This window comes from Oncorhynchus gorbuscha, linkage group LG16 (genome assembly GCF_021184085.1).
Source record: "Oncorhynchus gorbuscha isolate QuinsamMale2020 ecotype Even-year linkage group LG16, OgorEven_v1.0, whole genome shotgun sequence".
NCBI classification, from domain to species: domain Eukaryota; kingdom Metazoa; phylum Chordata; class Actinopteri; order Salmoniformes; family Salmonidae; genus Oncorhynchus; species Oncorhynchus gorbuscha.
The window spans coordinates 68,447,012-68,472,655 of NC_060188.1; the positions used below are offsets into that span (position 1 = coordinate 68,447,012).

Consider the following 25,644-nt stretch of genomic DNA (forward strand, 5'->3'; position numbering starts at 1 on the left):
AAGGAGAGTGATGGAGTGCTGCATAAGATGACAATCACAATCACTCGACCTCAACAGCATTTGAGATGGTTTGGGATGATGGCTAATGGCTAAGTGGTCTTTTTTGTCTAGCAATCTTTTTGATGTGGTAAAAAGTGATATAAATGGCTAAACAACTACATGAAAGTATTCATAAAACATAAAGGAAAGTTAAACGTACAGATGGTGACAGCACAGGGGCTATGAAAGACAGGATGACGAAGAATGAAAGATGATTACATTCAGGATTGTCAAAAAGGAGCTAGATAACAACAACCAACTACTTCGTGTTTTGTGTACTTCTGTGGTCGCAAAAAGACGGCGTAGTCTGGCTGTAGTGTTGTGATACTTATTTACTACTAACATCAATTAGTAAAAATCTACCTGATTACTACTGGAAACACTACTGTTTCCTACTGAAAAGTACACAACTCTACTTGTGTAGCTTGAGTAGTGCGTAAACTACACATTCACTTCACAATCCCTACAGGTCTCTACATAGTCACTACTGCACGACAAGGTTTTATGTAGTGATTCAGTAGTACTTTGAGGGACTGACCACCCAATTTACTGAGCCTTGCTCGGAGTGACTGCCTTTGTAACAGTATAATTTTAAACCGTCCCCTCGCCCATACCCGGGCGCGAACCAGGGAACTTCTGCACACATCAACAACAGTCACCCACGAAGCATCGTTACCCATCGCTCCACAAAAGCCGCGGCCCTTGCAGAGCAAGGGGAACTACTACTTCAAGGTCTCAGAGCAAGTGACGTAACCGATTGAAACGCTATTTAGCGCGCACCGCTAACTAAGCTAGCCGTTTCACATCCGTTACACCTTTTGTCCATCACGATCCCTAACTTGGTGAGAATATTTAGCTAGCCCACAAATACGCTTCTAGTCTTCTCAACTGTTTCCTGTGTCTGTCTGTGTTCATATAGGCACTGCTTCAGGTCGCCAAAAACCTTTTCACACACCTGGGTAAGTATCATACTTGACCTATTATCCTTGTTTTAGTGGCACAGTGGGGCATAATTTTTTGCTGTTATAACAACATTTATATATCTCGGTCTCCAGATGATGTATCAGTCCTGCTAAAAGAGATCATTGCAGAAGCACGGAGTCTCACCAGTGCAGAAATGTAAGTACTGTATTACCATAAGGCTATCACAAGCATTGTAACAAAAGCCTAAAGCTGTGTTTGAATACTCAAACTAACCGCACTATTTTTGACGTGAATTGAGTATATAGTATGCTTATAGGTCATAGTATGGATATAGTTAGTATGCCAAAGTTCCCGGATGTCGTACTAAATTCGCCAAAATACGAAGTATACATGCACTGGACACTATTTCTGTGCTTTCGGGTCCACAATACAATACTTCAGAAAATGGGCGTGGCTTCACAACATTTTCAGATTCGAAGAAAATGGTGGAAAATATGCAGTTGAAGCAAAGAAGTCGGACGAGAGCGGATACAAATTCATTGCTTTAACTAATTATGAAAAATGTTAAGAAAATGTTGAGCAATGTAATAAAGTAATGATTCTTCAAATAATTTACATTACACATTATGTTGGCTGATAATTTGTTAGCTACGCTATCCTTACCAACTACATAGCATTACAGCAGAATGTACCGGTATGTTAGCTAGTTACCTAACATTAGTTGGCTACTAATACATCGAACTTGCCAGGCAGTATATTAACTATATGCTATCTAACTAACCACCCAATGTTTATTGACTTGATTATTTACATAATTTTTAGCCAAGTGGAAGAGTCATTGTGAGTTTCAATGGACATTGTTAATTCTGGCTATCTACTCAGATTTCAGAGCACTCTCCTGCAGAATAACGGATTAATTTACAAACGCTCAACACCCGTTGAAATAAAAAATATATATATATTGTTGCCAGCAGTACAGTTACAGTCACCAACGCTCTGGATAACATGAAAACAGCTTAACCAGCTGTGCTAGGGTGGGTAAAAGGGTGAGAGTGAGGTGTTTTTTGTGTCTGGAAGTAATTAGCCAACGTTAACCAGTTAGCTTGGGTGCTTGACTGCCATTGAATGCTACAAAAGCGAAACGCTCTGAATTTACGAATGGACAATCTGACAACACTCTAGAGACTTACGAACGCCCAGAGCGCACTTTGGCACTCCAGATTGAATTTACACACACAACCAAAATCATAAAATGTTTAGTTAGTAATTTGTTATACTAACAAGCTAGCAACAGCATCAATTTCCGGAAGACAAGTGAAGCTCTAGTACGCTCAACTGAAATAATACCATTCGCTTACAGTATACTAAAATGATCTAATAGTATATAGTACAGTTGTGGCCAAAAGTTTTGAGAATGACACAAATATACATTTTCATAAAGTCTGCTGCCTCAGTTTGTGTGATGACAATTTGCATATACTCCAGAATGTTAAGAAGAGTGATCAGATGAATTGCAAAATCCCTCTTTGTCATGCAAACGAATGCATTCCCAAAAAGCATTTCCACTGCATTTCAGCCTTGCCACAAAAGGACCAGCTGACATCATGTCACTGATTCTCTCGTTAACACAGGTGTGAGTGTTGACGAGGACAAGGCTGGAGATCACTCTCTCATGCTGATTGAGTTCGAATAACAGACTGGAAGCTTCAAAAGGAGGGTGGTGCTTGGAATCATTGTTTTTCCTCTGTCAGCCATGGTTATCTGCAAGGAAACACATGCTGTCGTCATTGCTTTGCACAAAAAGGGATTCACAGGCAAGGATATTGCTGCCAGTAAGATTGCACCTAAATCAACCATTTATCGGATCATCAAGAACTTCAAGGAGAGGGGTTCAATTGTTGTGTAGAAGGCTTAAGGACACTCAAGAAAGTCCAGCAATCGCCATGACCGTCTCCTAAAAACATCAGGGACAGACTGATATTCTGCAAAAGGTACAGGGATTGGACTACTGAGGACTGGGGTAAAGTCATTTCTCTGATGAATCCCCTTTACGATTGTTTGGGGCATCCGGAAAAAAGCTTGTCTGGAGAAGGTGAGCGCTACCATCAGTCCTGTGTTATGCCAACAGTAAAGCATCCTGAGACCATTCATGTCTGGGGTTACTTCTCAGCCAAGGGAGTGGGTTCACTCACAATTTTGCCTAAGAACACAGCCATGAATAAAGAATGGTACCAACACATCCTCCGAGAGAAACTTCTCCCAACCATCCAGGAACAGTTTGGTGACGAACAATGCCTTTTCCAGCATGATGGAGCACCTTGCCATTAGGCAAAAGTGATAACTAAGTGGCTCGAGGAACAAAACATTGATATTTTGGGTCCATGGCCAGGAAAGTCCCCAGACCTTAATCCCATTGAGAACTTGTGGTCATTCCTCAAGAGGCGGGTGGACAAACAAAAACCCACAAATTCTTATAAACTCCAAGCATTGATTATGCAAGAATGGGCTGCCATCAGTCAGGATGTGGCCCAGAAGTTAAGTTAAGCATGCCAGGGCAGATTGCAGAGGTCTTGAAAAAGAAGGGTCAGCACTGCAAATATTGACTCTTTGCATCAATTTCATGTAATTGTCAATAAAAGCCTTTGACACTTATGAATTGCTTGTAATTATACTTCAGTATTCCATAGTAACATGTGACAAAAATATCTAAAGACACTGAGGCAGCAAACTTTGTGGAAATTAATATTTGTGTTATTCTCAAAACTTTTGGCCATGACTGTATCACGACTGACGCTTTAAGTATGTAGTATACAGGATATTAGTGTGGGTATTCGAGCACAGCCTTAGTATCACTGATTAATATGACCCATCTTTCTCTCCTCCAGTTGTTCTGTGTTCCTGTTGGACAGTGTCAGTCATGAGCTGGTTGCCAAGGTGTTTGATGGAGGAGTGGTTATCAATGAGGAAGTGGGTCTTTATCCTAAACTTACTCACATCAAGTCCTAAGTTTAGTATAAGATAACATTTCATTGTAAATGGATGTTATTTCCATAGTATAATTGCCTTTTTCTTCTCATCTCAGACAGAGCTGCGTATCCCTGCTGACCAGGGCATAGCAGGCCATGTCGCCACCACAGGGAAGATCCTCAACATCACAGATGCCTACTCCCACCCTCTCTTCTACCGCGCCGTGGACGACAGCACAGGCTTCAGGACACGCAACATCCTCTGCTTCCCCATAAAAGACGAACACGGAGGTCTGTCTCCCTTTATCTTTCTCTCTCCATTTCCCCCTCTCCCTATTTTTTAAATTTTAATTTGTATTATTTTACCCCTTTTTCTCCCCAATTTCGTGGTATCCAATTGGTAGTAGTTACTGTCTTGTCTCGTCACTGCAACTCCCGTACGGACTCGGGAGAGGGGAAGGTTGAGAGCCATGCGTCCTCCGAAACACAACCCAACCAAGCAGCACTGCTTCTTGACACAACGCACATCCAACCCGGAAGCCAGCCGCACCAATGTGTCGGAGGAAACACCATACACCTAGCGACCTGGTCAGTGTGCACTGCGTCCGGCCTGCCACCGGAGTTGCTAGTGCACCATGAGACAAGGATATCCCTGCAGGCCAAACCCTTCCTGTCAGGACCCGGTTACGAACCCGGGTCTCCGGAGTGAGAAACAGTCACTTAACCAACTGAGCCACGAATAGTCGGCAGAACCCAGAAGATGAGGCAGACACAGCAGTACTTGAGACGGTGTATTTAATGAAGTAAAAAGTTCTTCAGGAAAACATGTAACTCCACAACCTCAAAAGGAATTCCACAAGAACAAAGGTAATCCTCCAAGACAAAAAAGGTAAATCCACAAGGTGGAAGGTAAAGCACAAAAAGCCTCAAAAGATACTCAAAAACAAACAAACAAGATTAAAAAAACAGAATTCCACAAGAGAGTCCACCGGGATCAACAAGCGTTCACAGAGTACTAGGGCTGGGTGCTAACATACAAACACAGAGCAAAGAACAGAGGAACACAAAGGGTTTAAATACAATCAGGGGAAACGAGGCACAGGTGCAAATAATAATGGGGATCAAGGGAAAACAAAAGGTCAAAAGGCACAATGGGGGCAGCTAGTGACCAAAAACCGGAACAACCCTGGCCAAATCCTGACACCTTCCTAACCCGGACGATGCTGGGCCAATGGTGCGTCGCCCCATGAGCCTCCCGGTCGCAGCCCCTCTCACTATTTCTGATTTATATCTATACACATACATCTACCATCTTTCTCTTTCTCCCTCTCTTTCTCTGTGGGTTCAGAAGTGATTGGCGTGGCTGAGCTGGTCAACAAGACTAATGGACCATGGTTCACCCGCCTTGATGAGGACTTGGCCACAGCCTTCTCCATATACTGTGGAATCAGCATCGCTCATGTGAGTGCACAGACATCCCCTTCGCGTATCCTTTAGACCTTATAACTGATTATTACCTGATATATATTTTTCTATAGAGTAAGGATATTGATAGATTGTTGATGACACGTTAGTGTTAATCAATGTTGTCATCATGATGAATGACTCCTGTGCTCTCTGTTCCTCCCCAGTCCCTCCTGTATAAGAGAGTCGACGAAGCTCAGTTTAGGAGTCAGCTTGCTAATGAGATGATGAAGTACCACATGATGGTAAAGCATCCAATCAGAGCTCTTCTTCAACCTATTCAACTAATCTCTTCAACCTATGAATGCAGATCCAGTCAGTTTGTAATATTTGGCAGTTAATATCCCGACCTTTGACCCTGTCTCTCAGGTGTCAGAGGAGGAAGTGACCCGGCTACTGACTGTGGGAATCCAGCCTGTAGGGGAAATCTACCCCAGCTTCTCCAGCTTCACCTACACACCTCGCTCCCTGTCAGACGACAGCACACCCACGGTGAGACAATCAACACACACTCTTGGAGAAATACACTGGTAGTATAATTTCTTTTTTCTCATGTATCTTGATCATGCCTCCTGTTTTCAGGCCATTATCAGCATGTTTGAGGACATGGGCTTCATAAACACCTACAAGATCAACATGCACACGCTGGCCAGGTTCTGCCTGATGGTGAAGAGAGGCTACAGGGATCCTCCATATCACAACTGGATGCATGCATTCTCAGTCTCTCATTTTTGCTACCTCCTCTGCAAGAACCTGGAGCTCTCCAACTACCTAGAGTATGAACACACAGAGATAAGCATTTACAAACTTTGCTACAGCAAAGTGAAACACACTCATGAACACCTCAACTCACACCGCAGCGTTCTTTTGTTTCAGGGACATCGAGATGTTTGCTCTTTTTGTGTCCTGCATGTGTCATGACTTGGACCACAGAGGGACCAACAACTCCTTCCAGGTGGCATCGGTAAGATCCCACATACCACAAACACACAGACTCCTATGCTGTATGTATACCTGTATCTACAGTGCATTTGGAAAGAATTCAGACCCTGTCCCCTTTTCCACATTTTGTTATGTTACAGCCTTATTCTAAAATGTATTAAAACATTTTTCCCCTGAATTTACCCACAATACCCCATAATGAAAGCAAAAACAGGTTTAGAAATGTTTGCAAATAGTGTATACTCTAAATAAAAAACAGGAATACCTTATTTACAGTATTCCGACCTTTTGCTATGCGACTCGAAATTGAGCTCAGGTGCATCCGGTTTCCATTGATCATTATTGAGATGTTTCTACAACTTGATTGGAGTCCATCTGTGGTAAATTCAATTGATTGGACATTATTTGGAAATCTATATAAGACCCTACAGTTGATAGTGCATGCCAGAGCAAAAACCAAGCCATGAGGTCAAAGGAATTGTCCGTAGAGATCCAAGACAGGATTGTGTCAAGGCACAACATTCTGCAGCATTGAAGATCCCCAAGAACACAGTGGCTTCCTTCATTCTTAAATGGAAGAAGTGTGGAACCACCAAGACTCTTCCTAGAGCTGGCCGTATGGCCAAACTGAGCAATTGGGGGAGAAGGGCCTTGGTCAGGGAGGTGACCAAGAACCCGATGGTCACTGACAGAGCACCAGAGTTCCTCTGTGGAGATGAGAGAACCTTCCAGAAGGACAACCATCGCTGCAGCACTCCACCAATCAGGCCTTTATGGTAGAACGGCCAAACAGAAGCTACTCCTCAGGAAAAGGTGCGAAAGGTCGCTTGGAGTTTGCCAAAAGGCACCTAAACAACTCTCAGACCATGAGAAACAAGATTCTCTGGTCTGATGAAACCAAGATTGAGTGCCAAGCGTCACATCTGGAGGAAACCTGGCACCATCCCTACAGTGAAGCATGGTGGTGGCAGCATCATGCTGTGGGGATGTTTTTCAGAGGCAGAGGAGACTAGTTAGGAACGAGGGAAAGATGAACAGTGAAGTATAGAGATCCTTAATAAAAAGCTGCTCCAGAGCACTCAGGACCTCATACTGAGGCATATATTCACCTTCCAACAGGACAACGACCCTTAGCACAAAGCCAAGACAATGCAGGAGTGGCTTCGGGACCCGTCTCTGAATGTCCTTGAGTGGCCCAGCCAGAGCCCGAATTTGATCCTGATCAAACATTTCTTGCGAGACCTGAAAATGGCTGTGCAGCAAACCTCCCCATCCAACCTGACAGAGCTTGAGGATCTGCAGAGAAGAAATGGGAGAAACTCCCTAAATACAGGTGTGCCAAGCTTGTAGTGTCATACACAAGAAGAGTTGAGGACGTGATCCCTGCCAAAGGTGCTTTTTAATACATTTGCAAACATTTCTAAAAACCTGTTTTTGCTTTGTCATTATGGGGTATTGTTTGCAGATTAAGGGATACTTGTTTTTGTTCATCCATTTTAGAGTAAGGCTGTAACGTAACAAAATATGGGAAAAGTCAAGGAGTCAAGGAGTACTTTCCGAATGCACTGTATATCATACCAACTACCACAGAAAAGCGTATTACCCAAATGAGCTCTTCTGTCTTTTTTTTCCAGAAATCTGTGTTGGCTGGCCTGTATAGTTCTGAGGGATCTGTGCTGGAGGTAAACACAAATACTTCATGAATCAGAATGGTATTATGCATGTCCCTCATCCTTAGGAGCCAATGACATGGATGTCAATTAAGGCAGCCACCCGCACCTCTCTGATTCAGCGGTTTTGTTTTATATGTGGACGACAAATTTCCATTAAATGCATTCAGTTGTGCAACTGACTAGGTTTTCCCCAGGCAAAACCATGGCTCGATGGTGCACTGGGTTGTTTCTGCCCTCGAGTGGATATGAAATATAATTGCAACCTCACCACTGACATTGAATTGGCTCTCATTTCCAGAGGCATCACTTTGCTCAGACGATTGCCATACTCAACACCCAGGGCTGCAACATCTATGAAAAGTTATCTAGAAAGGTAAAACAAAAGGCAATGTAAGGACTGTACTCTTTTCTCAATGTTTTTTAGTTGGTGTTGTACTATTTTGACTCTGTTTCCACATTGTTTTTTTGATTGCCAGGACTACCAGAGGATGCTTGACCTGATGAGGGACATCATCCTAGCCACAGACTTGGCTCATCACCTACGGATCCTGAAGGATCTGCAGAAAATGGCAGACGGTAAATTATCCCCCTACATCCTGTCTCAGAGTCTTATGAAAAGTAGCACTTCACTTCTCTTCTATTTCTTATTATAATCATACTGTCTGTTGTGTCTTCCAGTGGGCTACAACACCAAAGACCCTCAGCACCATAACCTGCTACTGTGCCTGATCATGACCTCCTGTGACCTCTCTGACCAGACCAAGGACTGGAAGACCACCTGGAAGATCGCAGTAAGAACACACTCAGATCTTACGCCTTTAATAACCAACTGTGTTCTAACCTTCTTTCACATTTAGATCACTTTTATTGGTCTTAGTAAGATGGTGTAGGCCTCCATGCAGTATGTTCACATGAAACGCATGTCTGTTTTTGTTTCAGGGACTTATTTACAAGGAATTCTTTTCTCAAGGAGATCTGGTATGTATGGAATTGTTTATTGAATGCCCAACATGGTATGCCTCATATTGTTTTCTGTCTCCATGTGGTACAGGGGCTTTTACGATTTCCTCTGTGTGAGAGTGTGTCCCTGTGCTTGTGGCTGCAGGAGAAGGCTATGGGGAACCGTCCCAGTGAGATGATGGACAGGGAGAAGGCCTACATCCCAGAGCTGCAGACAAGCTTCATGGAGCACATAGCCATGCCCATCTATAAGTGAGCCTCTGACTGATCCCTAACCCCCAAATCTGGGAGAGGATGGGTGTAATTGTTCTCAGACAATGAGAACTGTTTTTGTTGTAATGCATATTAGTGGACTCTCCTTAGCTTGTCTCACTATATCCCCCCCCCCTTCCTCTACTTCCTCCTACAGACTCCTCCAGGACCTGTTCCCCAGGTCGGCAGAGCTGTATGAAACCGTGGCTAGCAACAGAGAACAGTGGGGTAGGGTCTCTCACAAGCTCAACATTAAGCGGTGGCCCGGCAACGATTCTCTGGACTACCTAGATGCAGAGTTTGAGCAGCTACAGGTTGAGCAGAACGGACAGATGGAACAGGAAGGACAGGACAGACAGACAGGGCAGGAAATGGACGATGAGACCAATGGTAGCCCTCCAGCCCAGCCCTAGGCCACAGCAAGACAACCAAGAGTCATGGAGAACTAACACCTACATCAAAGTGATTTTGATTTTATATTCTGTCATACCCAAAATGGATTGTGGCTCAATCATTATTTTATTACCTCCCCCTGCAAAGACACCTATTTTACAGGATGTAGTGCACAACAATCTAAATGATCATTCTCTCACATTGCAGCTGGTGTGGAACACAATGCAGACAGCAGGTGGACACAGAAAATGATTGATTACATAGATTTGGAGAGAGGAATATTACAATGGCTATAAACTCATTTTACAAAATTATATTTTTTATTTTGCCTTGAGTTTCTCACAATGATACTTGAAGTTTGTGTGAATCTTTAAAGGCAGATATTGAGAGTTATCAGGTAGAACCATGTACATTGTAAACGGGGGTGAACATAGATTACCATTTTTACCTACCGGTATGGGACACCCAGGTGCGAGCAGGCATTTAAAAAAAAAATCATACATAAAGTACACGGTAGCCTACTCTGCTAACACTGACAAACAGATCAATAAAAACTAAAAGTGGCACTGGCCCATTGACAAATACAGTGAATATGCTCACACCGGGGATATGGCCGATGTTCTCCACTGGTGCCAATAAGGTAACTTTAGCCTACTTTCAATGATTTTATTTATGTATTGACAGGAGTAAGCTAATTAGGCCATATAATTTCGGCAATTTAATTCAATTTACTCCAGAGAAAGCTTCCCCTAGCCTTATGGCACGGCCGCTTATGCCGTTTAATGTGGCATGAACACAACCAGTCATGATGTTTTCATCTGATTGTCAAACAATCGCTTAACAAATACGCTCCTTGTAAGGCTACCCACGCATATACGTCCACTCACAAAATAATTTCGGCATCCAAACCCCAACAATTTAATGTGGCTGACATGCAGTAATGATAAATACTTCTGTAGTAGCCAATTGGTTTTTGGGCATGTTGTATTAATTGTGATAGGCTCACGTTTTACCGGTGAGCACACCCCCACTATTTATTTTGCCGGGATGCCATAACGGACCATATTTTCAATCCGTTTGTAAACAGAATGTAACAAGCTTGCCTTACCTTGTTGGGTTGCCTTCAACATGAGACACTGCTCGATTGTTAATATATATACTTTGTGGTATCGTGTGTATATATAACAATGTTGGTGATTGGAATGTATAATGTAGGCCTACTGTATATTTTTTTAAAGTTATCAATTCACTAGTTTATAGCACACATTTTTCATAACATGTTTCTTCTCCCCTGTATCCCCTTCAAACACTGTTTTCAGAGTTTGTGTAAATCTGGTCTGATTTGGACATTGCTGTTTGAATGTGTGACATGTAGAAATGGCATGGGGTCGATATGCATTTTTGTTTTTGTAACATCCAACTATATTAAGTTCTTATGTCGATGTGTCTGTTTGCCTTTTTCAATTTCCAAATACCAAAAATATAGATAATTCTGTGAATTCTTGAATCTACATGTTAACATGATGCACTGGATATTTATATTAGTTCCTAATATCTGTGCACAAATAAAATGTTTTGCACACAATGTGTTGAGTACGTGTCCATTCTCAATCCTCATCTTCACCTTCTCTACCCATATTAGTATTTAAAAAAAATCTCTAATGATGGAGCATTTAGCTCTTGATAGTGTTGATGGGGTGGGCTACATGTAATAACCTGTAATGGCTGCGGGGGGCGCAACCCCAACCATAGATGGACTGTTAAAAAATAGCTCCATACAAACGAGAAGTAAAACAAACCACTCCCGTTATTATGGACAGGGTCAGGGAAAAGATGTCAGCTTCCTGTCTGTACTTTTCACCAAGGACGGAATCAAAACAGTTGCATGTAGATATCTGCCCTCTCGCCTCAACCTGATAATTAATATACTTACATTTGACCAAGATTTACCATGGAGAACACCGGGAGCATCGACAGTCTAGGCTCGAAGCGTTCCTCATCAAGGCAGCCGAGTGTCGATTCACTGTCCAGGTGGGGCTCGCTCAACTTGCTCCCTGTGTAGTCGATGGACAGGCGCTTGTATATCTGACTATGCTACCTATCGCTATCTAAAATGCATCGAAACATTCTCGATTGTGAATATACTGTATATCATTATACGACTGTAATTCAATGAAAGATGTTGAAGTATTAGCGGAACCTTACTGGGATTAGGGTTACAAAAGTCGCTATGGGAGACAGCTCAAAAAGGTCATTTAACAGTTTGCCCCAAAAAAGCAGCAGTGGTGGGGGAGAGCGAGGTATGTAAAGTAGGGGAGAGCGAGGTATGTAAAGTAGGGGAGAGCGAGGTATGTAAAGTAGTGGAGGGCGAAGTATGTTGTCACACTTTCTAACATTTACTGGGCACAATGCATCACAATGTTATACATGCCATACAAAATGAAAGGAGAAAGTCTCGGGCACATATGTTGTATTCATTACATCTTCATATCTTATTTCAGTACGGAGTTGTTGACCGTTAAATAGAAAGTGTAAGGTAAGGTAAATCGTCATATTGGATTATCAACAAATAAGAACACAACTCAGTATTTGTGAATATTGATTTTAATTTTAATTTCAAATTCAACTTCATTTAAAGAATTCAAAATAAAAACAATCATGCCTTGAGAATCTGGCAAAATCATGCCTTGAGAATCAAAACATGGCTGGCAGAACACAGATTAAGTGGCACGACCACTTTACAAATCGAAAGTTCTCTGGCATGCACATAGATCCACGATAATTGTTGGAATGGAATTCTGCAGATAACTTGCTTAAATGTCCAAAGTCTTAACAGAAGTGGTGCCACTAATACACCGTTTTGTAACAGTCTATAGGACATACATCCATATCAGATGAATCAGAGTCAGTTCTGGCAGTCAGTTCTGGCACACAAATTGCCTGGCCTGAGTTACAAGCATCATGGGCCCATTTGCTGCATCTCACACACTTCACCCAAGTCTCCGTTAGAAGGCTGTTTGAAAATGGCTCCACACAGACGAGGCAGAAGCACTCCTCTCCACCTCTTCACAATTTCTTTTTTGAGATGCCTTGTTTTTTGCAGATCCAGATTGACTCCTCCACCTCCTTGCTTCCCTTCAGAAACAGACTTTTGCTAGATTGTGACTTATTCTTTTCCATTTCTAGTGCCTGCTTCACTGGTGTGTCAGTTAGAATTGCTGTTTTGTGCTGTTTTCTTCCTTTGCAAGCTGGTTTTCAGGGGCCAGCTTTTGGATATGGCCAGATGTCCTCTGGAGTTGGTAGTCCGCTGTCAGCAATGGCATTGCTGGGTAAGGGTGAGCTGGTGCTAGCTTAACAACTGGAATGGTGCTTGGGCCTGGCAGGAATATTGCAGGGCTGGTAGGGTTCTGAATGGGGCGATCTGTAACAAACTCAGTTTCCCAAAATACATCCCTGTTGTAAGGTTGTACTCCAGCCACCCTAAAGCCAGTCTGAATGTTCAAGGGGGTTGCAGCCAGAGGATAGGAGATTGTCAATTTATGACATTCCTGGGATTGTTCCTCATCCAGGCATGACACGTGGTGTTGATGTGCCTGTTTAGCAGCCCATAGACAGAATTGTCTAAGGGTTGAAGCCAACGAAGCAATGGGGTGGGAATGACAGCATATTTATGCCATAGTTCAGTCCATCAATGGACAGATGAGACTCATGAACAGGAAGTTCACCATAGAACATGGTCACACAAAGTAGCTATTTGATTTGAGCGCCTCTAGTGAGCGCCTAGTGTTGGAGGTATTTATTTTCATTTGAACATGAAACCTTTCAGTTACTAGTCCAACTCTCTAACCACTAGGCTACCCTGCCGCCCACTGTATGAACAGTGACAATTTACCTTGCTCTCCCCTACTTAAGTAGTACTTTAAAGTAGTTTTACTTAAATAGTTTTGGGGGGTATCTGTACTTTACTATTTATATTTGACAACTTTTACTTTACTACATTCCTAAAGAAAACAATACACTTTTTATTCCATACATTTTCTCTGACACCCAAAAGTACTTGTTACATTTTGAATGGCTAGCAGGACAGAAATCACACATTATCAAGAACATCCCTGGTCATCCCTATTGCATCTGATCTGGCGGACTCACTAAACACAAATGCTAAGTTTGTAAATTGTGGGAGTGTGCTCCTGGCGATCTGTAAAAAAATAAAATGGTGCCATCTTTTTTTGAATATAGGGAATTTGAAGTGATTTACTTTTTACTTACAATACTTAAGTATATTTGAGCAATTATTTACTTTTGATCATTTAAGTATGTTTAAAACCAAATACTTTGACTTACTCAAGTAGTATTTTACTGGGTGACTCACTTTTACTTGAGTAATTTTCTATTAAAAAAAGGTATCTTTACTTTTTCTCAAGTATAACAATTCTGTACTTTTTCCACCACTGGAAAGTAGACTTTTCTACTAGTAGTACAAACTATTCTGAACAAAAATATAAAATGCAACAATTTCAAAGATTTTATAGTTCATATAAAGAAATCAGTCAATTGAAATAAATTCATTAGGCCCTAATCTATGGATTTCACATGCCTGGGAATACAGATATGCATCTGTTGTTCACAGATACCTTAAAAGGTAGGGGCGTGGATCAGAAAACCAGTCAGTATCTGGTGTGACCATGTGCCTCATGCAGTGTGACATCTCCTTCGCAGAATTGATCAGGCTGTTGATTATGGCCTGTGGAATGTTGTCCCACTCTTCAATGGCTGTGCAAAGTTAACTGGAACACGCTGTCGTGGGCGTTGATCCAGAGCATCCCAAACAAGCTCAATGGGTGAAATGTCTGGTGAGTATGCAGGCCATGGAAGAACTGGGACATTTTCAGCTTCCAGGAATTGTATTCAGATCCTTGCGACATGGGGCGCAGTGCATTATCATGCTAAAACATGAGGTGAAGGTGGCGGATTAATGGCACGACAAAGGACGTCAGGATCTCGTCACGGTATCTCTGCATTCAAATTGCCATCGATAAAATGCAATTGTGTTTGTTGTCCGTAGCTTATGCCTGCCCATACCAAAACCCCACCGCCACCATGGGGCACTCTGTTCACAATGTTGACATCAGCAAACTGCTCGGTACAGTTGAAACCGGGATTCATCCATGAAGAGCAGACCTCTCTTCCAGCGTGGCAGTGGCCATTGAAGGTGAGCATTTGCCAACTGAAGTCGGTTACGATGCCGAACTGCATGTGGTGGTCCTGTGCTGGTGTGGTTACGTGTGATCTGCGGTTGAGGCCGGTTGGACATACTGCCAAATGCTCTAAAATTACATTCGAGGTGGCTTATGGTAGAGCAATGAACATTCAATTCTCACAACAGCTCTGGTGGACATTCCTGCAGTCAGCATGCCAATTGAGACATCTGTGGTGTTGAGTTGTGATAACTACACATTTGAGTGGCTTTTTATTGTTCACAGCATACGGTGCACCTATGTAATGATCATGCTGTTTAATCAGCTTCTTGCTTTGCCACACCTTTTCAGGTGAATGGATTATCTTGGCAAAGGAGAAATGCTCACTAACAGGGATGTAAACAAATTTGTGCTAAATATGTTGTGCATATGGAACATTTCTGCGATCTTTTATGTCAGCTCATGAAACATGGGACCACCATTTTATATGTTGCGTTTATATTTTTGTTCAGTGTAGTTAGCTAGACACGATGGCAGATTCCACAGCCATCTAGTCTGGGGGCAAACGTAAGTTGCCCAGGGGACTGAAAAACAGGGTCTAACAGACAGTGATATATTATCCAGTCCCCTGGGCTAGGTATGATATTTTTGCTCAGTATCCTAAGCTATAGAACATGTATTCTGCAATTCTCATCACAGTACCTCCACCTCTCGTTCTGACCGGTCCGCTCACGCTGCCAAGCCCACCTTTGCAATGTCTTCTGACAATGTGTCCATCTCAACAGAGTTTTCCCCAGAGCTACAGGTTGGTACATGGCTTTTCACCTACACTTTACGTAGATTTAGGTCTACTAATGTAGCAGTAACATCTAAAACATGTCTGCCTTTGTCCCTCTTGCTTTTCTTCTATTAATTTCAGGGTAAACCTAAAGCGGTGGCCAAGGTATATTCTTCAATCCCACTTCCCTTAAAGATTTGTGTTGCCATTTTAATTAATATAATCTACTTCTACTCTGTATGTTTTACCTATCAATGGAATCTTGTTTTATATACAGGTGCTCAGGGATTCAAAAGAAGAACCACAGTTACTACCAATGGAAAGCGTGCAAGACATGGGTATGTCACCCCCCTTTTGTGGCCATCTATCGGTTATTTTGAGTTTAATGTAATGACCTGCTTAAACCTTCTAACAGCCAAAGATGTCACCTACATCTGTCCTTACATCGGTGCACTGAGGGGGACATTGACTGTCACCAACTACAGGTTGTTTTTCAAATGCATGGACAGGGTATGTAGGCTTTTGTTATACTGATATAACAGTCATAATAGCTTTCCATCTGTCTCCATTCCACCCTTCAGGATGTCAAATCATTGTTTTTATTATTTCCTTTGTCTCCTAGGAACCAGCGTTTGTGCTGGACTTGCCCCTGGGGGTAGTGAGCCGGGTGGAGAAGATAGGAGGGGCATCTAGCCGTGGTGAGGTCTCCTACGGGCTTGTCTGCAAGGTGAGCAGTGACCACCACAAAAATGCCTGGAACATCCCTTACCTGATATTTGTCCTAATATATCATCTATGACGCTCTCAAAGAGAACAAGCATTTTTCTTATACTCTTGTGCCCTGATGAAATTACCATGATTGATTCAGATAAATCTGTTTAAATGTGACTCCAATCACTGCACTAGTGTACTTTTTTCTCTGAGTGTAAATGACAGTGGTTACAGTGACCGGTCTCCTCAGGATATCCGTAATCTGCGGTTTGCACACATGCAGATGGAGGATTCACTCAGGAAATCCATTTTCGAAATCCTGATGAAATTTTCCTTTCCTGTTTCTAATGGTCTGGTGAGTGAGTCACTAGGTTTCTGCTACCCCTGGTCTGTTACCTGTGTGCTGTATGTACAGACCCAACTGACTTGACTATTTTTTTGTCTATCATCCACAGACTATCTTTGCCTTTGAGTATGGACAGGTCTATCCTGAAAATGGCTGGAAAGTGTATGATGCTCAAGCGGAATACAAAAGACAGGTATTTGAAAGATTCAGAGAATCTGGGCTCTGGTTATAAGCTGTTTATACACTTGTGGTGGGGTGTGTGTAGGGCTTACCCAACGAGAGCTGGAGGATAACTAAAGTGAATGATCACTACGAGCTATGTGACACTTACCCATCAACCCTGGTGGTGCCTGTTAACATCCCAGACGAGGAGTTGAAGAGAGTGGCTGCCTTCAGAGCCAAGGGCAGGATACCTGTGAGTTAATATTTACACTGTCTGCGGTACCTCCGTAGTAGTACCTTGATGTAGTACTTGTGGTCCAGTGTTGTGGTCCTGTCCATGCCAATGCCTCTGCTGTGTGCGGTGCAGGTGCTGTCATGGATTCACCCAGAGAGCCAGGCCACAGTGATCCGCTGTAGTCAGCCCATGGTCGGGGTCAACGGCAAGCGCAGCAAAGATGATGAGAAGTACCTCCAGACCATCATGGATGCCAACGCTCAGTCCCACAAGCTCTTCATCTTCGATGCCAGGCCTAGCGTCAATGCTGCTGCCAACAAGGTATGTTAATGGTAATAATAATATTTGAGTGCAAAGTGCATTTCACATACTCAATGCCAATACAGTTCAATGCTCAACCGATAGCGTTATTTGCTGTGGAATTGATGTTGATCTCCTCTCACAGATCTTCTGTAAGTATGAAAACTATTCACTATCGTTCAGGGTATACAGTGGGGCAAAAAAGTATTTAGTCAGCCACCAATTGTGCAAGTTCTCCCACTTAAGAAGATGAGAGATGCCTGTAATTTACATCATAGGTACACTTCAACTATGACAGACAAAATGAGGGGAAAAAATCCAGAAAATGTTTAATGAATTTATTTGCAAATTATGGTGGAAAATAAGTATTTGGTCAATAACAAAAGTTTACCTCAATACTTTGTTATATACCCTTTGTTGGCAATGACAGAGGTCAAATGTTTTCTGTCTTCACAAGGTTTTCACACACTGTTCCTGGTATTTTGGCCCATTCCTCCATGCAGATCTCCTCTAGAGCAGTGATGTTTTGGGACTGTTGCTGGGCAACACGGACTTTCAACTCACTCCAAAGATTTTCTATGGGGTTGAGATCTGGAGACTGGCTAGGCCACTCCAGGACCTTGAAATGCTTCTTACGAAGCCACTCCTTCGTTGCCCGGGTGGTGTGTTTGGGATCATTGTCATGCTGAAAGACCCAGCCACATTTCATCTTCAATGCCCTTGCTGATGGAAGGAGGTTTTCACTCAAAATCTCACGATACCTGGCCCCATTCATTCTTTCCTTTACACGGATCAAATGTCCTGGTCCCTTTGCAGAAAACCAGCCCCAAAGCATGATGTTTCCACCCCCATGCTTCACAGTAGGTATGGTGTTCTTTGGATGCAACTCCGCATTCTTTGTCCTCCAAACACGGCGAGTTGAGTTTTTACCAAAAAGTTCTATTTTGGTTTCATCTGACCATATGACATTCTCCCATCTTCTTCTGGATCATCCAAATGCTCTCTAGCAAACTTCAGACGGGCCTGGACATGTACTGGCTTAAGCAGGGGGACACTTCTGGCACTGCAGGATTTGAGTCCCTGGTGGCGTAGTGTGTTAATGATGGTAGGCTTTGTTACTTTGGTCCCAGCTTTCTGCAGGTCATTCATGAGGTCGCCCTGTGTGGTTATGGGATTTTTGCTCACCGTTCTTGTGATCGTTTTGATCCCACGGGGTGAGATCTTGCGTGGAGCCCCAAATCGAGGGAGATTATCAGTGGTCTTGTATGTCTTCCATTTCCTAATAATTGCTCCCACAGTTGATTTCTTCAAACCAAGCTGCTTACCTATTGCAGATTCAGTCTTCCCAGCCTGGTGCAGGTCTACAATTTTGTTTCTGGTGTCCTTTGACAGTGGTTTGGTCTTGGCCATAGTGGAGTTTGGAGTGTGACTGTTTGAGGTTGTGGACAGGTGTCTTTTATACTGATAACAAGTTCAAACGGGTGCTATTAATACAGGTAACTAGTGGAGGACAGAGGAGCCTCTTAAAGAAGAAGTTACAGGTCTGTGAGCCCGAAATCTTGCTTATTTGTAGGTGACCAAATACTTATTTTCCACCATAATTTGCAAATAAATTCATTAAAATCCTACAATGTGATTTTTCTGGATATTTTTCTTCTCATTTTGTCTGTCATAGTTGAAGTGTACCTATGATGAAATGTACAGGCCTCTCATCTTTTTAAGTGGGAGAACTTGCACAATTGGTGGCTGACTAAATACTTTTTTGCCCCACTGTATGGGAATGTTCTCCAGCAAGAAAACCAAAATAATTCAATAAAGTCACTTAAAACAACCAAAACAAAACAGGTGGTGTTTTAAGAGGGGATCTGAAAGACACTCATGGTGTTGTCCACTGAAAGTTGATGAGCAACAACAACTGAAACACTGGGCCAGCCACTTAAATAGCATCTGGGCCAGCACAGGTGAAACACCTTCCCACTATCAAGATGGCAACCAGCAGATGTGTAACACATACTGACTAAATAGATGACGCCAATCGGCGCACCCTACGTACTAACGTGCTATACATGGCAAAAAGTCCAACCTCAAAACATAAATGGAAAAACTAAACACCTTCTTTCTTATGACAACAAATATATCCTATATGTTTGTTGGACAAGTTTGTTCACCACCAAAAGAAGACAACTTTAATTTCACTTAAATGCGTTGCTACTTATGCATCGCCTTTTCCAATATTAACATGGCGTCTACTGTCAACAATTAAATACAAGACAACCCCCACCTGATTGTTATTATTTTTGATAGAGTTGACTAAAACACAGAAGTTTTGAGAAACATGTCAAATAAAGTATGTTTCTTACACTCTCATCGCACTGGAATGAACGCAACCAAAACAATACTCATCTCCAAAACAGCAAAACGTGCAGTCAAACAAATTGTGAGCCAGGGCAACACACTGGCTAAATACAAAACTTATTGACTGCCCACCCTTGAAAGACAAACGGCAACCAAGTTGTCCTTACCACCGACATGTCTGATTTTCAATTGGAAACTCCTGTAATATCCATAGTAACTTTCCTCTGGTGATTTTTCTCAGTGGAAGGGCATCAGGGAAACGAGTGGCAGCACACGTGATGGTTAAGAGAAACTGGTTACCACTCTTTGCTTTGGGCAAAGGACCAACACAATCCACCAGAACCTTGCTGAAAGGTTTGTCAAAAGCAGGAATAGGCTGCAAAGGTGCAACCACCACAGCTTGGTTCGGTATACTCATCTGCTGGAAAACATAACAGGATTTACTGTAAGACATGGCATCCTGTTTCAGACCAGGCCAGAAGAAGTTACGCAAGATACAGTCAGACTTCTTGTTGACTCCAAGATGACCTGCCATACTACCATCGTTAGCCAACCTCAGTATCTCTTATCGAAGTGTAACTGGAATGACAATTTGAGATGCACTGGGCCAATCGTCCTGCCCAGAAGTAGAGCGAGAATGCCATTTCCTCATTAGAATCCCATCTCTGTCAAAGTAACTCACAAACTTTATCAAACTCCTCCTCTGGACGTATCTCAGCAAAAATACGAGGGAGACATCTTTACAGATCGACCATGGTGGGATTGCAGGCATCTTCCTCAACACTAGACTTGCTCGCAGTGACTTTCTTAGACATAGCACGTGTAACGGCACACGCTGGGAACACGCTACTTTTCTGATAACCCATCAGGGTCCTCTACTCTGGGTTCCTTACAAATTACAGGATTTAGCACAACCTTCTCCAGCCAAATCGTTTCCCAAAATGAATGAGACCCCCTTCACCAGTAGTCTAGAGCTCACACCGACAGCGGCTCCATAAATAAGATCAGACTCGAGTTCCACATTATACAAAGGAGCTTCCATGCAACCCATCTCCATGCCTTGTGCTACACACTATAGGCAGTAGCTGAAGTGTCAGACAAAGGCAAAAAAAAATGAAGGACTGGGCTGCCCCAGTGTCTCGCAGTATCTTCACCAGCTGCTTAACAGCATCGCCACATTGAAGCATAAATTTAAAAAATCTGTAACATTATTAAATTACAAGAGATGACTACATTCTCTGTGTTGTCCTCAGATGAAAGGGGGTGGCTATGAGAGTGAGGATGCCTATCAGAATGCAGAATTGGTGTTCTTGGACATCCACAACATCCACGTGATGAGGGAGTCACTGCGCAAGCTGAAGGAGGTAGTCTATCCCAACATCGAGGAGTCCCATTGGTTCTCCAACCTCGAGTCCACTCATTGGCTGGAACACATCAAGGTGAGGGGAGAGAAAATAAATCAAGGTTGAGATTATTTGTTTTGTACATAGAGTGGAAGCAGAAAATGGGGAGAAGGTGTGTCTTGGATGCTGTTCCAGCCCATGTTAACCTGTCTGTCTGTGCCCTGCGTAGCTGATCCTGGCTGGGGCGCTGCGTATTGCAGACAAGGTGGAGTCAGGGAAGACGTCAGTGGTGGTTCACTGCAGTGATGGGTGGGACCGTACTGCCCAACTCACCTCCCTGGCCATGGTGATGCTGGACGGACACTACCGCACCATCCGCGGCTTCCAGGTGCTGCTGGAGAAAGAGTGGCTGAGCTTCGGCCACCGCTTCCAGCTGGTAAATACGCTTTTGCTCCCTCTAACAGTGTTGTGTTCCTTATACCAAGCCTCAATACTTGGGACACATTTTGGAAATGCTTTGGACATTCTAATGTGGTAAGAGAAGTTGAAATGGTTTAAAACTCTGGATGGCTACATAATTTCCTGACTCGGGTCAACCATGTCCCATGGCACAACTTCACCCTTTCCTGTTTCTTGTGTTTTGTTCAGCCATTATGGTCACATGACTCCCTGTCCTTCTCCTTCCAGAGGATCGGTCATGGGGATAAGAACCACACAGACGCAGACCGCTCGCCTGTCTTCCTGCAGTTCATAGACTGCGTGTGGCAGATGACCCGCCAGGTGAGTGACATCACTGTTTGGTGCTGATGGGTTAGTGCCCTGAGTTTTTCCTAACCATATGACCTGACCAGGAAAAGCTCTGGGACCTAGTAAAAAGTACACGGGTCATGTTTAACAAACGTCCTCTTGGATTGTAAATTAACTGTTGTTGTCGTCTTAAGTTTCCTGCAGCCTTTGAGTTCAACGAATACTTCCTGATCACCATCCTGGACCACCTGTACAGCTGCCTGTTTGGGACGTTCATGTGTAATAGTGAACAGCAGAGGGTGAAGGAGGTGAGTGCCAACAATGGCGTTAGATTGACGACAAACGCATGGAGTGCAATGCAGAAATGTGAAACTAAATTAAATGTGGTCTGTCATGGATAACATTTCATACACAGTTGTTTAACAGTGCTAATAGGAATATGCTAAGGGATATATTTGATTTGCTTATGTTAACACCCACATGTCATACATTGTATTGTTCTGCAGGAGCTGCCCAAGAAGACAGTTTCCCTGTGGGCCTACATCAACAGCCAGCCAGAGGAGTTCACCAACCCTCTGTATGTCAACTATTCCAACCATGTGCTGTTCCCAGTGGTCAGCATGCGCCACCTGGAGCTCTGGGTGGGATACTACATCCGCTGGAACCCTCGCATGAGGCCACAGGTCTGGGAAAACTACCTCACTTTCATAGCAGGAGTAATGAAGTTAATGGTAGTAATATTCATGCTTTCTGGTATAATTAGTATGTGTAAATGTCACAGGAGGTTGGTGGCACCTTAATTGGGGAGGACGGGCTCGTGGTAATGGCTCGAGCGGAATGGTATCAAATACATCAAACACTTGGTTTCCTTGTGTTTGATGCCATTTGTTCCATTCCAGCCATTATTATGATCCTTCCTCCCCTCAGCAGCCTCCACTGGTAAATGTACATTTCCATTCATATAAATGGCTGTTTGTATGCTTGTTATAGCATAGTTGTGTTCTAGTGTTGACCATTACCGTTTGTCTACCTTATTCCCAGGAGCCTGTTCACCAGCGCTACAAGGAGCTGCTGGCAAAGCGGGCGGAGCTTCAGAAGAGGGTGAAGGAGCTGCAGCGAGAGGTGACCAATCGCTCTGCCTCCTCATCCTCTGAGAGGGCGGGCTCTCCCACCCACTCAATCACTCCAGTTCAGACCTTTGTCTGACAAGCAGACAGACAAAACCCAGGGGGATGGTGTCCGGAAGCTTATAGTGGACGGCTGAGGACCGAGGCCCAACTCCTATAGGAAGCAAAACAACCAACAAGTGTCTGTAGAAACCGCATATTGGCCTTTGGCTGCTCCACCTCAACAGCTGAGGTCATATAGAGTCAGAACTGTAGAATGAGAATAAGAAGATTAATTTATGTCTCTATGGTCAGAACCTTCTGCTGCACCAAACAGAGCTGCCTTTGTTTACAACCACCTTGCTACAGCCATACTACACTCTACTGACCTCTGCTGCCAGGGTCAAGAGTACTGTAACATATTATCATCAAATAAGTATGAAATATATTAGCTTACAGAATGTAGGTATTACATTTCTTTAAAGTGATAAGTACACTAATAATTAATAGATTAATAGGATAAAACAAGCAACACACTAAAAGTAATCGCTCAATTAATTCCTCCATCATTGTTAAAGCAGGGTGGAGATTTATTCCAGAAAGGCAGACTATTTAAACAAATGTATGTTTATTTCTACTTGACATAATCCAAATAGGGTTTGAGGTCAGAATTGTCTCGGAGTTGAGAAAATAGTTACTGAATGGACACATTTTGACCAAATAGGTGTGAATGAATCGATGTGGGCATGGGTGGGTGCATTGTTAGTTATGTATGACATTCCATCTGATCAGTATGTTGTGTTTTTAAACTGTCAAGTTCCTTTTATTAGCAAGTTAACTGAATACTATTTTCTGTCTCGTAGGTTGTGTGTATAGTTTAGTTTACCATATACTTATAGGCTTACAGTTCTGTCTCAATCCTAATTGATTAGGTTATAGCTTGAGGGCTTTCTGACTGCAAAGACCAGTTAATCATCTAATACATTGAATTGTTGCAATGAGTGGTCATCTTGACTTAGTTAAATATTGTTAACCATAAGCATGAAGACTGATCTGTATACCATCCCTCACTCCTACAGCAAAGATGTGGAAATCTTTATGATATGGACTAGTCTAGACAAGTCTAGCTAGAGTTATGCTGTGCATCATATATAGGGAGGAGGGATAATGTTAGAGGGTAGCTATGTGAATGTATGTTAGAATTTTGGCCCTGTTATCTGCTTATGTGTATATTGTGGTGATTTCTGCGATAACATCACGTTGCAGACTGCTCACTCAGAAAATGGATAATCGGGATTGACAATGTGCATTTAATGGTTTAGTTGGGGTTTTAAAATGAAAGCTGTAACTAAAGTGCTTCTTGAAAGGTCATACTCACATGTTCTTAATAAATGCTGCATATGTATTGTTGGATTATAGCTTGAAATACTTGCTACACTAGAAGTTAATGATTACATGTATATGGTGGGGTCAATGGAGGGTGGATTAAAACTAGGGGTCTGGAAAGTTAATGAGTGAGGGAAAAGGCAATCACCTGGTTGGATAGCTGTGGATTAGTGAGGAATTTGGGCCCAGGTCAGATGAAGTGAGTTTTTATTACACACACCACCTAAGTTCCTGCCTAGCAACAAAGATGTATTGGCTGTCTAGATGTGCAAAGAGGAGACTCCGCCTAATAGAAGGATATAAATATATAGTTTAAGGTAGGTTCCGCTAGGATAGGTCCCTAGATCAATAGCTAACCCATACAGTGTAGGATAGGTCTATAGTGGGGATGTTCCCCTGCGATATCTGTAAGTGTAGCCACGGTGGCCAGGAGGCAGTGGAGTGTGTGTGTGTATGGATAAATTGTCATGCTTGTGTACTAATACAAAAGATTGTAGAGAAGTAGTCCATGTAGAAGGACAAAGGAAGGAAATGCATACGGTGGAGAATAGGAGATATCTGAGAATATCTGTGTTTAAAGATAAAACATTGTGAGTGGGAATGTGGATGGTGATAAAAGGTTGCCTACAAGTTCTGGAGGAGAGCCTCATCCATGGTTAGAGAAGCAAAAAGATATTCAAATGTTGTTTGAACATGATTTGAGTGTATTAGCAGTATCAATAAGGAGAGAGGTTGGTTTATGCCCTATTGGGGCAGGGAACCGTGACAGATTATGTGGAAATAGGAAGACAACTGAATCATTTTGGTTGTGTGTCGTTAACGATGATATTTATACCGTATTGTCCAGTAGTAAGTTGGCAGACGCTTCAGTATTGGTTTTAATACAGGGTATCAGTTGCCGTGACCAATTAATAGGTATAAATACCATACCTACTCTCAGGGAAAGTGGGTATCACTACCTTGGAAAATTGTTAGTAGTGAATTAGGAAATCTAAACACTGTCGAGAGAGGCGCAGAAGTAGCCACTAAAGTAGCCACTAAAGTAGCCACCCGTGTTTTCTGAAACTCTTGTAAAAGGGGGAATAGAAGAGGAAAACTATAGTAAAGCCATAGAGGCGCTAAAAAAGCGCACAAGCATTGTACCAATTATGTTCGAATATGGGAATAATTTAGCAAACTGGATAAAATTGGTCCGCATCTCTGCTGACAGAACATTCCAATCTAATAAAGAATTCAGAGATGCTATTGTGAGTTGGCACAATGACAAAAGAAATCAATCTCAATACACTAGCGTTTTGATTTCAGTGTTCTTGTTGGAGGAAATTATGGTTGAAATGACTAATTATGTATACATTCCAATCAGA

At 42.7% G+C, this 25,644-nt stretch overlaps 2 protein-coding genes across 6 annotated transcripts in view; both read left to right on the forward strand.

Moving 5' to 3' along the window:
* The window catches only part of LOC124000477 (cGMP-dependent 3',5'-cyclic phosphodiesterase-like), a 28,454-nt gene extending 17,256 nt beyond the window's left edge, over positions 1 to 11,198 (forward strand). Inside the window, exons 14-29 of the mRNA XM_046306852.1 lie at positions 959 to 998; positions 1,095 to 1,158; positions 3,849 to 3,930; positions 4,046 to 4,220; positions 5,278 to 5,390; positions 5,561 to 5,638; positions 5,763 to 5,885; positions 5,976 to 6,169; positions 6,270 to 6,357; positions 7,970 to 8,017; positions 8,307 to 8,381; positions 8,485 to 8,584; positions 8,687 to 8,799; positions 8,948 to 8,986; positions 9,114 to 9,220; positions 9,378 to 11,198. Coding sequence (XP_046162808.1) covers positions 959 to 998; positions 1,095 to 1,158; positions 3,849 to 3,930; positions 4,046 to 4,220; positions 5,278 to 5,390; positions 5,561 to 5,638; positions 5,763 to 5,885; positions 5,976 to 6,169; positions 6,270 to 6,357; positions 7,970 to 8,017; positions 8,307 to 8,381; positions 8,485 to 8,584; positions 8,687 to 8,799; positions 8,948 to 8,986; positions 9,114 to 9,220; positions 9,378 to 9,633 — 1,695 coding nt within the window. The 3' untranslated portion in view covers positions 9,634 to 11,198. The remainder of the gene's footprint in view (positions 1 to 958; positions 999 to 1,094; positions 1,159 to 3,848; positions 3,931 to 4,045; positions 4,221 to 5,277; positions 5,391 to 5,560; positions 5,639 to 5,762; positions 5,886 to 5,975; positions 6,170 to 6,269; positions 6,358 to 7,969; positions 8,018 to 8,306; positions 8,382 to 8,484; positions 8,585 to 8,686; positions 8,800 to 8,947; positions 8,987 to 9,113; positions 9,221 to 9,377) is intronic.
* Positions 11,199 to 11,393: 195 nt separating this feature from the next.
* Positions 11,394 to 24,293, forward strand: mtmr2 (myotubularin related protein 2). 5 transcript variants are annotated; one of them, XM_046307002.1, is made up of 18 exons: positions 11,394 to 11,644; positions 12,115 to 12,149; positions 12,862 to 12,942; positions 15,511 to 15,616; positions 15,731 to 15,754; positions 15,867 to 15,927; positions 16,005 to 16,099; positions 16,212 to 16,316; positions 16,551 to 16,655; positions 16,756 to 16,839; positions 16,912 to 17,061; positions 17,176 to 17,364; positions 20,952 to 21,137; positions 21,271 to 21,477; positions 21,729 to 21,821; positions 21,983 to 22,096; positions 22,295 to 22,471; positions 22,830 to 24,293. In XM_046307002.1, the coding sequence occupies exons 4-18, from the start codon at positions 15,566 to 15,568 to the stop codon at positions 22,992 to 22,994; spliced, it is 1,806 nt and encodes a 601-aa protein (XP_046162958.1). In that variant the 5' UTR covers positions 11,394 to 11,644; positions 12,115 to 12,149; positions 12,862 to 12,942; positions 15,511 to 15,565; the 3' UTR covers positions 22,995 to 24,293. The 5 variants fall into 5 exon arrangements, with proteins under 5 accessions (XP_046162958.1, XP_046162957.1, XP_046162959.1 ...); XM_046307001.1 differs by lacking the exon at positions 12,862 to 12,942; XM_046307003.1 differs by lacking the exons at positions 12,115 to 12,149; positions 12,862 to 12,942 and adding an exon at positions 14,679 to 14,825.
* Positions 24,294 to 25,644: the final 1,351 nt, after the last annotated feature.

Coding starts and splice junctions, on each gene's coding strand:
- mtmr2 (XM_046306999.1), top strand. CDS start 11,565: ATGGAGAACACCGGGAGCATCGACAGTCTAGGCTCGAAGCGTTCCTCA. Junction 16,656..16,755: donor TTCCTGTTTCTAATGGTCTG/GTGAGTGAGTCA, acceptor TATCATCCACAG/ACTATCTTTGCCTTTGAGTA. Junction 16,840..16,911: donor AAGCGGAATACAAAAGACAG/GTATTTGAAAGA, acceptor GGGTGTGTGTAG/GGCTTACCCAACGAGAGCTG.